This window comes from Scardinius erythrophthalmus (assembly GCF_964197995.2).
Source record: "Scardinius erythrophthalmus genome assembly, chromosome: 19".
Classification (NCBI taxonomy): Eukaryota; Metazoa; Chordata; class Actinopteri; order Cypriniformes; family Leuciscidae; genus Scardinius; species Scardinius erythrophthalmus.
Window position 1 is genome coordinate 9,333,824 of NC_138239.1, and position 14,290 is coordinate 9,348,113.

General features: G+C 37.1%; 1 protein-coding gene across 2 annotated transcripts; it reads right to left on the minus strand.

Moving 5' to 3' along the window:
- Positions 1-1,581: 1,581 nt before the first annotated feature.
- Positions 1,582-12,478, minus strand: LOC308679573 (uncharacterized protein). 2 transcript variants are annotated; one of them, XM_081347065.1, is made up of 18 exons: positions 9,972-12,478; positions 9,495-9,612; positions 9,131-9,223; positions 8,789-8,999; positions 8,285-8,454; positions 8,091-8,189; positions 7,487-7,719; positions 7,221-7,399; positions 7,040-7,133; positions 6,550-6,894; positions 6,219-6,336; positions 6,052-6,143; positions 5,832-5,949; positions 5,438-5,554; positions 4,634-4,825; positions 4,256-4,408; positions 3,379-3,575; positions 1,582-3,230 (listed from the first exon to the last, which is right to left on the minus strand). In XM_081347065.1, the coding sequence occupies exons 1-17, from the start codon at positions 10,071-10,073 to the stop codon at positions 3,379-3,381; spliced, it is 2,631 nt and encodes an 876-aa protein (XP_081203191.1). In that variant the 5' UTR covers positions 10,074-12,478; the 3' UTR covers positions 1,582-3,230. The 2 variants fall into 2 exon arrangements, with proteins under 2 accessions (XP_081203191.1, XP_081203190.1); XM_081347064.1 differs by having other exon boundaries at positions 3,379-3,581.
- Between the last annotated feature and the right edge of the window lie 1,812 nt (positions 12,479-14,290).

Sequence of the window (14,290 nt, forward strand, 5' to 3'; positions counted from 1 at the left end):
AAAAACACACACACAATGGGCAAAACCCCTCAATTCTCCTGCAAAATGAAACTTTACATTCAAAACAATGTTATTTCTTCTCAAAATGGTATTTTGTTTTCAAATGACACACACAAACCATCATATGAATAGACATTTATAAGAACCAGTTGAACACTGATGTGTTCAGTGTAAAACACTATGATGAATGGAAAACACTTCTTCTCCATCCATCATAATGACTTAGGTATTTTCTTGTTCAGTGTTACACTTACTACAGACAGTACATACATAAATGTTGTAAAATATCTGAGAATATTGTTTTTATACTCAGAACACACAAATACACGGTAACAAATACATTTTATTGTTCCCACAAAAACAATGTACACAGTGTACATCCCAACCAATTAAAAAGTTGTACATAGAGTTGTCTACATACAAAACAACAGAAGAATTGCCTGTGTACATTTACAGTAAAAAATGTTGGCATCCATTGCCCCATTGAAGAGCTGACCTGTTGCTCTTTTATGCTAAAGCTCTGATTGTTAATTGTAAAACTGTGTGACGGGTGTTTGCCCATATGAAGAGTCAGTGTGCATATTTGAATGGCAGTGTGTTCCTTGTGAAAACAAGAGATTTTCTGCATGAAAATTGTGCCATAAGCAGAGAATTGTGTGTAGTGTTTTGAAAATGGTTTTAGAACTGCAATTTGAGTGTAAAGCAGGAATTGTCCTTGTAGTTTCGCAGAATTGGTTCAGGGGGTTCGTGAATGCGTTACATGTTGTGCTCATTGTGTCTCAAGTACCAGTATTTGTGTGTAAACAATTGAGAAAAACTGTAATGGAAGCGACGGTGAAGTGACTCTCAAGTTTGGCTGTACTCGTCGCCCAGCCTCCTTAGTCATAGCCTACCATGGACAAGAACATGGTCAACTAAAAAGGCACAAATCTCATCTGAGACTGCTTGTCTTTTTGCCCTCCCCCTTCTCCTCCCCCTCTCATCTTATCCCTTTCATCGATATATTGAAGGTTCTCGATTGCTGTGTGACCAGTTTTGACTCTTTGTGTTTCCTCCTGGGTGATTGTGTGCTAATTGAGCTGAAGCTGTGCTGAATGCTAGTGCTTTCTAAATTACAACATTGTGTACGGCAATGATAAATGAAGGGATATGTGTGTAAAGTTTTGCAGTGAAAGTTCAAGAAATCTTACTCATGTGTCAAAACTGGGGAATAGTGTTTATAGTTTGGGGAAAAGGGTGTGCTTTTTGATGAATGGTGTTATGGTTTTGAAATTTTAGGGTTAGGGTTAGTGTTTCAGCAATCGAGTAAAACTGTAACATGCCTTAACACACCTTAGATACACATTACTTATTATACTAGATCGATCTTGTTTAATTACAAGCCAGGTTGGTTTGAAAATAAGTAAAAAGACATGCATTAAAGTAATGAATTAATAATGCAGTGTGATGTTAAATTAAAAAAAATTCCACATATAAATACGTGATGTTTTTTTTCTCCAGCTATTGACTTTTATCAACCATAAAAATATAAAATCTTATTTTTCAATAATAATGGATGAAAAAGAAAAAAACATAAAATGCTCATCTTTGGAAATACTTTATTTCTTGTCTTTTACAACAATACTACTGAAAATACACCAAATGCATATTTGTCAAACAAGCCATAAGGCTGTATTTAAAAAACACTGGACTGTGAGGTTAAGTTCACTTGAAAAGCTCCAGCAGAAAAGAGAATCAAGTCATCTGTAATAATATACAATAAAGAATAATCATAACAAAAAAACAGTGTATTTTTCTGTTACATACTATAATGCATCTGTGCAGTAATATAAAATTACACAACAGTTATATCCTACAGTATAATACACTCAATCAAATAGCGATCCATAGGCAGCCTCTGAAAAAAAAAATGACATAGACAGACACAGACACTGCTGCTGCACCGCAGAATAAGTAAATGTGGAGAAATGCAAGTAATCAAGAATGAGTTTTTACATCATGGCCTAAATGTGATGATAAAGGAATGGTCATGAGGTCACCAAAGTCATCATGTGCTTACAAGATTTCATGGCAATCTGCACAATTAGACAATATCAAATACAATGTCAAATTTTACATTCTGGTCTAATGGTTGTGCTACAGGGAATGTCATGAGGTCAACAAAAATGACATGATTCATTGCTCAGCAAAATACAAAAATTGGTTCATAACATTTGTTGTATGCAAGTCAAAAGTTTGGCCTGATGTTGGTGCAAAAGGAAAGGTCACAGGGTCACCACAATCAAGGGGAGTCTCTCTTAAAAGAGTATGAATACACTACCCAAATATCATGTGAGCCCAGTAATTACATCTGGTAATATCATACATGCTAAGTTGACATTTTTGGCTAAGATTGGTGCACCTATACTGGTAGGTTTGTGCATCTTCATTGAACTGTGCAATGTGCTTACTAAATTTAGGACATACTAGCTTTGGGACATACTACTTTGTCATCTTAATGGACAGATCTGTCGCGTGCATCATGTCACCGTTAACTGCCCTGTCAATCATCTTGTTAAAATTCTCCATTCAATCTAATTTTATTTTCTACCGTTTCGGAGAGAAATGTAGTTGCACGTTGATCTGCCAGTCGTGGGTCTTTCATGCGGAGACTCTCCTCATGTGTTTGCAATTTGAATATAATGATGTAAAAGTTAATGGCTAAAACGTATCTTTACAAAAGTCCACAATGCATCTGCAGATGCAATATAATGTAGACAACACTGAATAAATACATTTTCGTCAGGTTAGATACTGATAATTAATCACTCTAACCCCTTTATCTAAACCTCTCTACATAACCGCTGGATTCACGCGTCCTCCATGTCTGTAGTTTTTTAACACTTTTCACTCGTGTTTGTAGTTCTAACCGAATCCTCGTCCAACGCGCGATGGGTTGTGGGCAATATTAGCCGTTATAGTGTGCATCGATCTGCACTTCGGATTCTGACCGGAAATAGTAGACCATCCGGGTATATTTGGAACACTCATTTCAACGATTTGGGACGTACTAATTCTATTTTCGAATGCTATTTAGGATGGATAGTATGCGAATTGGGACGCACCTACAGTTTGAATTTTCAACAAGATATAATGCACACAGATTTTGATGAGGTAAATCAGCATACTAATAATACACAGATATAGGGCAAGTCCATTTCCTTCAACACAGTCCTTCGTTCAGCTTCCATCTGGGGAAATACAGAAAACAATAATAAGAGGCTGAATTTCAGCTGTTTTAGCATAAATAAAATACACAAATAAATTACTAAGAATAACAGTATTAGGGGGTTATTCCAAAAACTAACAAACATACATATTAATAAATAAATAAATGACCTAAATTGTGTTTTCCTCTTCATCCTCACTGGTGTCTGGACTACTGAGGCCACTTTGATCTTCCTCTTCAACATGTAGAAGGACAGAGGCCTCAGGACCTAAGGCAGTCTTATACTGTTGGAGGACCACTTGGAACCTTTCTGACACCTCTGACAGTCTTCTTCTTAAGAGACAGCAAAGTCCCTCATTTCCCTTGTCTACGTCTCAAAATACAAAAGAGATTACATTAAAGACAAACTATGTTAAGATTATTCAATAAGGCCAAAGAACTAACCTATTAAAATCTACATAGCAGGATGGTTGCCATTTTTATGTGTATCGCTGACATGGGACCAGGCTAGCTTCTGTATAAAACGACTTGAGGCAACATGACGGCTCACTGAGATGACTTTATGGAGGGAGGCCCAAAGCAGCATATAAGCGTTTTGTGCCCATGTCTGATAGCTGTTTTAAGTTAACAGTTTTCTTCTTCACTACAGTTATGCTGAAGTAACACATTGTGTTAGTTCCTGACCATCAAGGTTTTCTATGTTGACTGGAGGAAATAATAATAAGATTAATCTTGATGTTATGCTAACCCCATGTAACATATCAGGACACAAATTACAATGGTCAAAATTCTTTTGTTCATTTACGCTTTCAAGTAACAGCCATAATACAACATATCTGCACATCTTTCAAGCATCAATCTTTACAACCTTACTGACTTGTTACCATAGCTACAGTAACAATTGTAATCCCCATTTTATGTATATCCCAAAGGACCACGGCAAAGAGAGCCATAACCGTTCTACTCCATCCAAGTTCTGTGACTGATGTGTTTTTTTGTATGTTTTTTTTAAACACATTAGATGGACAGGGTTTTAATTAAACTTACCCTCCTCAGCCAACTTGTTCTTGAGAACCATTGCCAGGCTCTGCAACCACGTGCAGTGTTGTGCCATCTCCAACACCAAAACGCTTGTTTCCTCATGCAGTCGCCTTGTTAACATCACTTGGTCGTGCACTCGTTTCTTGATCGAAATATTTGCTAAGAATCAATAACAGTTACATGTATCCATGAGACAATCTTGCATAATCACTGCAAACATTGACTTTTTTTTAATCAAATCGATACATAAGAAAACTGAAAATACACCATTAAACTAAATTAATATTACAACACTCAATATGTAACATGCATGCCTTAGTTCAGTATACTCTATAAAGCAGAACTGTAAATAAATTCCTGTGAAGCATCTACAAACAGACATACCACTGCCATGAACCTCCCACGGCCATATTTGAGACACAGTACTCTCTCCAGTTAGGGAATGCTCCACCACAGCTACGTCAATGTTTGTTGCCGATTCTAGTACAAGATCATTGTATTTCTGTATCTCCTGAAGAAGGAGTTTTTTGTCTTCTGCCAGCTTCCTTCGAAGGCGATGGCGAAACTTGCTGCTGTCTAGAAAGACATGAAGTACAGAGGCAGAGGTTTTTGACAGAACTCTTCAACAATAAAAAAATTATAGCACCAAAAAATTGAAAAGCAAAGCTGCAGTTATTGAAAACATAATGAAATACAGTATGTGAAAATTATAATGTAGACTGACATGGGAAACAAATTGTCCAAGGTGTAACATTTAGGGGGGAATCTATTTGCATGATTTTCATGATTGCCTGAAAATAATAATTGTGCATTAATTAATTTAGAATTGGCAGTTTTTTATCTAAATACGTTCCCCTTCCACGGAGGCCTCTATGTTGCACCTCCATGTTCCTACAGTAGCCCACAACGGACAAACAAACACTAGATAGTACCTCTCACATTTTCTCGTCGGCTACCGTAGCTTGGAAAGATAGAGGTGAGGGAAGCTGGTTGCAATCGTCAAACCTCACTGATAGATGCCACTAATTCCTACCACTAAATCCTACAGACTGGTCATTTAAAGAACAGAATTCAACGATTGAGCTGAACTGTGCTACTACACTTATTTGCTAATTCCATGTTGGTGGAGTAGGATGCATACAGTAGCCTGAACTTATCAACCTATTATATTATATTATATAGTTATACCATTCTGACGGTAGAGGGTTCGCTTCCGGTGCCTCACACTAAGGTAGAGCCCCTCAATTGACTGCTGAAGTCCTCTGTGTGTGGTGCCTTGACTGGCACGAGATGTATCAGGTGTCTCTGTAGAAGATATAACGAAAGCAAATTCACTGTTAAAACAACACAGAACCGTTTCTCTGCTTGAATTTCATGTAAAACCTTTTAATCAAACTTATTTAAACTTTGTATGTGCACTTCCTGCAGGAAACTGGAATATACTAATAAACCTGACATCATAAATGTGGCATCACATTAGATGATGATCAACCTACTATTTTTTGCTGCTCTTTAATATCAAACATAAAATTTAGATTGTAGAAAGGGATGTTTGTTGTTTCTTTTATCTGGTCATGCTTACCACCAGCTGCCCATTCCTTTACATCAGATAGCCACTGTGACACCACTTCATCTGTGCAATCTAGCTCTGTTTTTAGGTCAGCTAGCCTTGCAGTCTCATCATGGAGTCTCTGACAAGTCTGATGAACAGTGTTATACAATAATAAGGATTAAAACTTGATTAACAACAGGCCAAGTAAACACAACAAAAGGACACACAAAACAATTAATATGAGACTTACCTTCACATATCTTGTGGAAAGTGCCTGATGTAAAGAGATATTTTTTTTCTCGTTCCACCCCATTGCATGCAACGTAAGCATGTCCACCCGTGCTGTTGAAAGCAAATAATGAGGTTATGATGATCAATCTAAAAATTTTTTACAAGAATATTGCAAACTCCGGTCACCTGCTTTGGACATATATTTGGTCGTCAGGGCACAACGTGAGAGGTAGCTGTTCACTTGCTCCACCTCCTCACCAGCGGTAGTCCCTGCTCCTTCCTGGTTCCTGCCACTCCAATTAATCTGTTAGTAAAGGGTGGAAGAAATTCAATTTAATTTTATTTATATAGCCCAATATCACAAACCACAATTTGCATCAAAGGGCATTACATTCCATGCAAGAAATGGTTATGCAAAAACACAAGATAACATAGTGTAGCTTAACTTATATTTAATATTATTAATGTGCTTGTAAATATTACAAATGTACATAAGATGCCAAAATATTATACACACCTCACACTTAGTAGCATGGGCTCGAGCATGCATTACACTGAGAAAGGGTTTCATAGTGGTCAGTTCCTGAAGAGCAGGAAGGACACTAGCAACTTTCTCCAGGTATGGCCAGTATTTGCATGCCACGTCCATTGCGAAGAATTGTGCCTTGGCTGGCATGAGCTCCTTCTGAAGGTACAGAGGGTAGGCAAATATCTCCCCCCTGTACATATTAAGGGCTTTCAAAAGGAACCCATGGCGACACACAGCAACCTCCATCCCCTCTTCATCCAATTTTGAAGCCCTCCTTGAAGTTTCCCTCGCTGCTGTCCACTGGGAGTCCCCACATGTGCCTCTTCCCTGTGTCTATGAAACACAAAACAAACACGACAAATCAAATAAAAGCAATGGTGTCATTCAATATATGGCATTTTGATTTTGTAATTGATATGCAGGAGTAATTGAAGTGGGGGTTACGTTTATTATTGTAACAACTATTTTGTCAACTTGCATTTTTCACTGCTTTCTGTATGGTGTCGACAAATCTAGACACCGCGCTGTCTTCAGCCACAAAGAGCCCCTCAAAAAAGCCAGGATCATCAGAGCTGAGGAAGAAAGAAAAATAGAAAATCCATTCATGAAATATATGAAGTAAGAAAATAAATCAATAAAAAGACTGGAAGAAAGATCACCTTCCGTTTCGGCGAAAGCGATATAGCTTTCTGTTTCCATCTGCTGAAACAGCCAACATTTCTGGTGTGCAGGCTGGGCAGGTGAAAGGAGCACTACAGCAGAGCTGGTCTTCCTCAAATGATGCATACGAAAGCTCTAAGAAGCTACGCTGCAGTGCATCGCCGTTGATAGATCCAGACTGGAAAATATATAGAATGAAATAGTATTTTGATATTGTCTGCTTATGGAATTTTTTTTATAAAATGGTAATAACATTTACACTTACTCTTCCTCCACACTTAGTGCGATGTTCCAGCAGCTTTGCGAAGGCTTGTCTGGAGAATCCCGGAGAGATGATCTTGAGTTCCTGAAAGGAGCTCAAGAGGTCCAGTGTATAAAGTGTGGAATTGGTGACGGAGGCTGGCCAATATCCACTTCTTAGGAGGTCTTTAAAGTCAGGGGTCCACTGCTGCTGGCATGTTTGACATTCATACAATGGCTGATGCAAGTCAAAACGCCCTTGGAACAAAAAAAAATAATTAAAAATATAATACACATTTACCACATACTTAATTTTACAACACTTAGTTCATTATGCACATTGTGAATGGTTAAGAGACATTGCGCAAGTTCCTATAATCCCACATTTATATTTTCAAATTCACTAAATTCCACACTGCTGTGTTGATTGGACATCATGCTGGAAAGATGCTAGGACAAAAAAAAAAAAAAAAACATCTGTCTTTGTTTCAGTTAATAACATTACCATGTGCTATTCCATATTTCTGTCACTTCTGCAATTGTAAGCACAATGCCACAGCACAATAGTGTGAAAAACATCACATCTACAATATATATATATATATATATTTTTATTTTATTTTTTTTACCATTGATGGTAATTAAAATCACTGGTTTGCCTGGTAACACAGTGAAGTTTGTGCCTCCACAGGAGCAGTCTGGCACCTTCACAGTTGGCAAAATGCAAGCTGGCAAAAAGAAGGAAAACCAATCATTTAGATTATCTGTAACTGTCTGCAGACACACATTGAACAGCAAAATTAAAGCTTTCGTGAGAACGTACCTTGCTCATGGGTGCAATATCCATCCTCCCCTTTAATGATGCATGTGGTCGGAGGAATGGCTTCAAAAAAACCACGAATCATGCATTCCCTGTTGTGGAGTGGATGTTTTTTGTGATGCAATACATCACAGTCCCCACAGAACCACTCCTCAGGAAGACACTCCCTGCACCTAAGGAGAAAATTATATATATAAAATTAATATTATAATATAATACATTATTATATGTTATATGAATAACTCATATAAAGTACTGTACACTCTATTTAAGCTATTTACCTTTTACTAGGTTTGATTTTATTGTATAGGATTGCATAGTGCCTCAGTGTTTAGCACTGTCACCTCACAGCAAGAAGGTCCTAGATGTACTTTTCTCATTAATGTGTTTTTCATCTGGGTATCTAAGTCTTCTCCCATCCCAAAAGACATGCATCTTAGCCTATAAAGCAGGGCACTCTGCAAACCTACCCTGGGTAATTGAAGTTTGATATTAATGAAAACCAACCTAATAACAGCAGGCTCGTTGCAAAGGCAACACAGGGGATGACCAACAGCCTCTATTGAAATAAGGCATTTTAGGTGGTATGGTCTTGCTTCTTTCCAGCGCTCAGAGGCTTTCTGCTGCCGAAAAGACCATGATGATGCAGAGCTACTTTGAGGCTGAGCAGCAGAAGGACATGACGCCAAAATATCAGAGAGCCTCTCCATATTTTTTTCTGTAAAGAAAATCCAAAAATAAAGCGGTAAGGGATAATTTAGATAAGGAACAATTAAAAGTCAACTGATCAGTATTAGAATGAACACTTTTTTTATACTGTGCAAGCTTAAATTAATCACTGTGAATTACCAAATTCCCCTTGAGGATTTAGTTTTGTTGAGATTGCAGTAAGTGGAACCTCCACACTGGATGACAGGGAGCCCTCAACCGTGGGGTATGTGGCTGTAAAACAGCACATAGAAGAATAAGAACAAGTTAGGCTATCACACTCTATTCTTGTTCTTCTTTTCAAACTATATACTAAACAATTTATGAAATCAGACATATTTTTGTTAAGTACTTGGTAGTGTCTTCTACAATAGTGTCACTAATGTTTTTTTAGTTATTTGAATATCTTAAACTCTCAATAAACAATTACAGTGTTCTAATTTGAGTTGGTCCAACATTATCATTGTAAATTCCTCCTACAAATGTCAAATAATTCAGATATAACCTGTAGCGGAGGCATGGCGTCGCCCTCCTCGCCTCCCCCTCGGCTTACCACGTCCTACAGAGTCCCTTTTAGAGGTGTGTGGAGGGTCTCGTACACGTTTCCTCTCATCAGCTGCTCTCTGTGTATTGGAGTGAATATTTCTTGTAAGACTGATGTTGATAAAAGTACGGTAACCAAAAGGCAGGTAACTTGTGAAAGGAAAACACAACATAGTGTGTTAGTAAGGTGTTGAACAGCTTAAATGAGCCTTGGAATAGATTCTCCAAGTCTCTGTAACTCAGAGGGATGGAACTGCATATACTACTATTATTATTATTATATTCCCTTATTAACACGTCACAGAACATGGCAGGATGCATCATGCAATATACCTGTATAAAATCTTCTGCACTCATCATTCTTACATATTCCTCATCACGTTTTACTTTAATTTATGTTTGTTTTTATAAAATGATTGAGGTGTACAAAAACTCTAACCTTGGCTTCAGCTAGAATGTGTTCATGTTTCAGCTCCAGAGCCATGCGTCTCCCCTCTTGGTAGTGGGGATCCTTTGAATCAAGTTTATGCTTGGTGGCCATTGCAATGCAGTCAGATACAGACAGACAGTCAGATACAGACAGACAGTCAGATACAGACAGACAGACAGACAGTCAGATACAAACAGACAGACTGACAAAGATGGGTAAGACAGACAAGTAGTGCTAGACAAAGACAGACAGGGAGGAAAGAAAGAGCAATAGATAAAGACTGTGAGATAGATAAAGATTGAGGATGAAAGAGAGGATGTAAGATATAGAAAATAATGAAGAGATAGAGGTTGGCTCTTAAAAGTGCCTTTGGGTTTTGAAAATCAGGTTCGGATAGGTTCGACAGGTGATATGTTTGACAGGATCTGCATGGAGAACAACAGAAAATGTTAATTATGTAGTGTTGTTGATATAAGATTTAAAAAGTGTACCCTAATAGTGAGTGATTCCCATTTTCTTGTAAATGCTTAGGATAAATAAATACAGATTCACGTTGTTTCTATTTCCTGTGCTACTGTTAAAAGTCGCGTAAGTTAACATTTTTTTTTAAAGGCGCGTAACATGTGCCTGGGGTTCGCCATAAAGGCAGCGTTATGTGCAGTATAACGTTAGACCAAGTGATAATATTGTTATTACTAACACATTACAGTGACGTTGAGTGTGAACCACGATGATCGAGAGAAAATCACATCATCTAAATGTCCCCAATTACTATTCCCCCAATAAATTCTCAATAAGCAGTTACACGTCCAAAATATATGTGGACTACATCATGTGGACATGATATATATATCACAACATGTTTTTTTTATGTGGAAATAGGCTAACGTTACTCATAATTTTATTTTGTATATATACATCTACAGCTATATATCTAGGCTTAGAACATGTTTTTTTTTTTTTTAACTCGTAATTTTCTTCATTTTGGACGTGTAAATAATGCTTATGAATTCATCTTGCTTATTAGACTGTTGTAAGCGACTTACCGTGGTGGAATCGCGCTGGGCAATGGTTTCTGCGATGGTCGCACACAGTGACGTGTTGCACAAAATTGCGCCAAAATATCAATCATAATTAAAAGTACAGTCTTAATATTTTATATCCGTGCTCAATTTTAAAGGGGTCAGCATAAATGTCCAAGTGAAGGAAAAACGAGTATGTAGCCATTACATTTAAACACATATCACTTCCCAGAATACATCCATCTCTTTGCGAAAGGATATGTCCATATAAAGTAATATAAACATTTCTGCAGTAGGCTATATAATTAATTTATTACAACTGCATAAACAGTATTGAGATGAAAGTTCTATAAAAGTAGGCTATTCTTTTTTTCTTTTTTCTTTTTTGGGGCGCAGAAAAAAAAGAAAAGTAGGCTCACTATAAGCCATTGCAATTTGAAATAACATCGACAATTATAAAATATCCCACAATAAATTAAGGCATGTTTTAAGCCTACAGCAAATATGCAGTCCTGCAATTATGTCGTTTTAATGTAGTCCACAATAATATAAAAAAGAGGAAAAATCGTGATATTACCGATTTAGAAAAGGGTTTCAGCTAGCTACCCTCAACGTCGGCTTATGGACGTGAGGGGGAAATTACCACAATATGTGATCGAAAATTATAAAATATCCCACCTAAATGAAGGAATGTTTTAAGCAAATAGAAAATATACCGTCTTGTAATTATGTAATTTTAATGTAGCCCAAAATTATATAAAAAGAGAGGAAAAAGAGTTAGGTTTAGGAAAATAATAAAAGTTCAAAATTCAAAGATGAGTGATTTGCACTCAAATCTATCGGACGACCCTCTCCGTTGTCAAGTGACGAATAGGGGGTACCCTCAACGTCGGCTTTGGACGTGAGGGGGAAATGACCAAACGGCATAGCCTATGCTGAGCCTATGTGACGAATAGGGGTGAGACCATGTTGCAAAGAAAGACGTGGTGCAGGCACGAAAAATACGTCCCTTTGAAATACATTAGATTGAAAGTCGTGCTGAGTGACACGAAAAAAAGAAGGAAATTCGTGCCTAGGGACACGAATCAATAGATTCATGTTGAGTAGCCTATACCGAATATAAAGTAATAAAAACGAGAATTAAAATCACCTGATTAAATGTTGTGTAATGTAGCCCTTAAAGTCTGCAAAATTAATAACAATTGAGAAAAAACTATAGCCTACTGTGCTCTCGAAAGAAAAACGTGGTGCAAGCACGAAAAATATGTCCCATTGAAATACATTAGATTGAAAGTCGTGCTGAGTGACACGAAAAAAGGAAGGAAATTCGTGCCTATGGACACGAATCAATTTGTGCTGAGTAGCGTACCGAATACAATACAACGAGGATTAAAATCTCCTGATTAAATGTTGAGTAATGTAGCCCTTAAAGTTTGCAAAAGGAATAGCCAAACATTTGAGAAAAAAACAATAGTGTGCTCTCGAAAGAAAGACGTGGTGCATACGCCCCATTGAAATACATTAGATTGAAAGTCGTGCTGAGTGACACGAAAAAAAGAAGGAAATTCGTGCCCATAGACACGAATCAATTTGTTTTTGAGTAACCTACCGAATACAATACAGAGATGATTAAAACCACCTGATTAAATGTTGTGTAATGTAGCCCTTAAAGTCTGCAAAATAATAACAATTGAGAAAAAACAATACTGTGCTCTCGAAAGAAAAACGTGGTGCAAGCACGAAAAATACGTCCAATTGAAATACATTAGATTGAAAGTCGTGCTGAGTGACACGAAAAAAGGAAGGAAATTCGTGCCTATGGACACGAATAAATTCGTGTTGAGTAGCCTACCGAATACAATACAACGAGGATTAAAATCTCCTGATTAAATGTTGAGTAATGTAGCCCTTTAAGTTTGCAAAAGGAATAGCCCAACATTTGAGAAAAAACAATTGTGTGTTCCCGAAAGAAAGACGTGCAAGCACGAAAAATACGTCCCATTGAAATACATTGAATGTCGTGCTGGGTGACACGAAAAAAAGAAGGATATTTGTGCCCTTGGACACGAATAAATAGATTAATGTTGAGTAGCCAACCGAATATAAAGCAATAAAAACGACGATTAAAATCTCTTGATTAAATATTGAGTAATGTAGCTCTTAGCAAAATGAATTACAATTGAGAAAAAACAATACTGTGCTCTCGAAAGAAAAACGTGGTGCAGGCACGAAAAATACGTCCCATTGAAATACATTAGATTGAAAGTCGTGCTGAGTGACACGAAAAAATAGGGAAAATCGTGTCCACGAACACGAATCAATAGATTAAATTTCGTGACTATGTCACGAACTGCCGTGAGACTGGGTTGCTTAGTCGGCTGAACTTTTCTCTCAGAGATGAAAGGTGATCACATTTATCCATTAGTTCACATTGATTGTGCAGAAAGCGCTTAATTAGCCGTTTTTAGAGGCGCATTACAATTGCTCATAATTCCTGTAACAAAAGTTGCAGGAATTATTCATTTAAAAAAAAAAAAAAAAAAAAAAATTTGGAGCTACAGAGTTTAAGAAATACACTAAAAATTAACCAACTTGAAAATAATAAAATCAAAGACGCATTCAAACCACTGAATAAAAAAATGCAGCAAAAGTGCTTCTTTTCTCGCATGAAATATCATTGATGCAGTCACTGCAACAGTTGTGTGAGCCTCTCTCTTCTCTCCTCTATCTCATCTGTACTATCTTACTCTTTGTCTCTTTCTTTCAGACCCCTTTTTCCTACTGGAAAAGGAGGGGGGGGGGTCATTATTCTATTTAAGAGGTACAATTTTAGTAATGGCTTTGCTGCAGTCCACAGAGGCACAGCCAGCCTCCCAACTATATGCATAATTACATTATATACCCTAACCCTAATCCTAACCCTATATAGCAAGTACATGTATTTAATTAATATTACTCAGTACTTACATGTATAATTGCAGTGTAACAACGACACCTTAAAATAAAGTGTAACCAAGGGTTCTTTAGATTATTAAAATGTTATTAACACTAAGGTTGTTAGAAGAACTGATCACAAAAAATGTTTCTTCTCTGGCATCACTGCAATCGAAAACCCCTTTTGGAACCTTCATTTTTAACAGTGTAAAGAATCTTCTGTGCAATGGAAAGATTCCATGGATGCCAACGGTACTTCATGGAACCATAGCTGCCAATAATGCGGTACACAAACTTGAATTAGCATAAATAAAAGTAGCGAATTCTGTAGCACTTACAGTTGTTCTGCGTGTACATGCGTATTATAGTAAT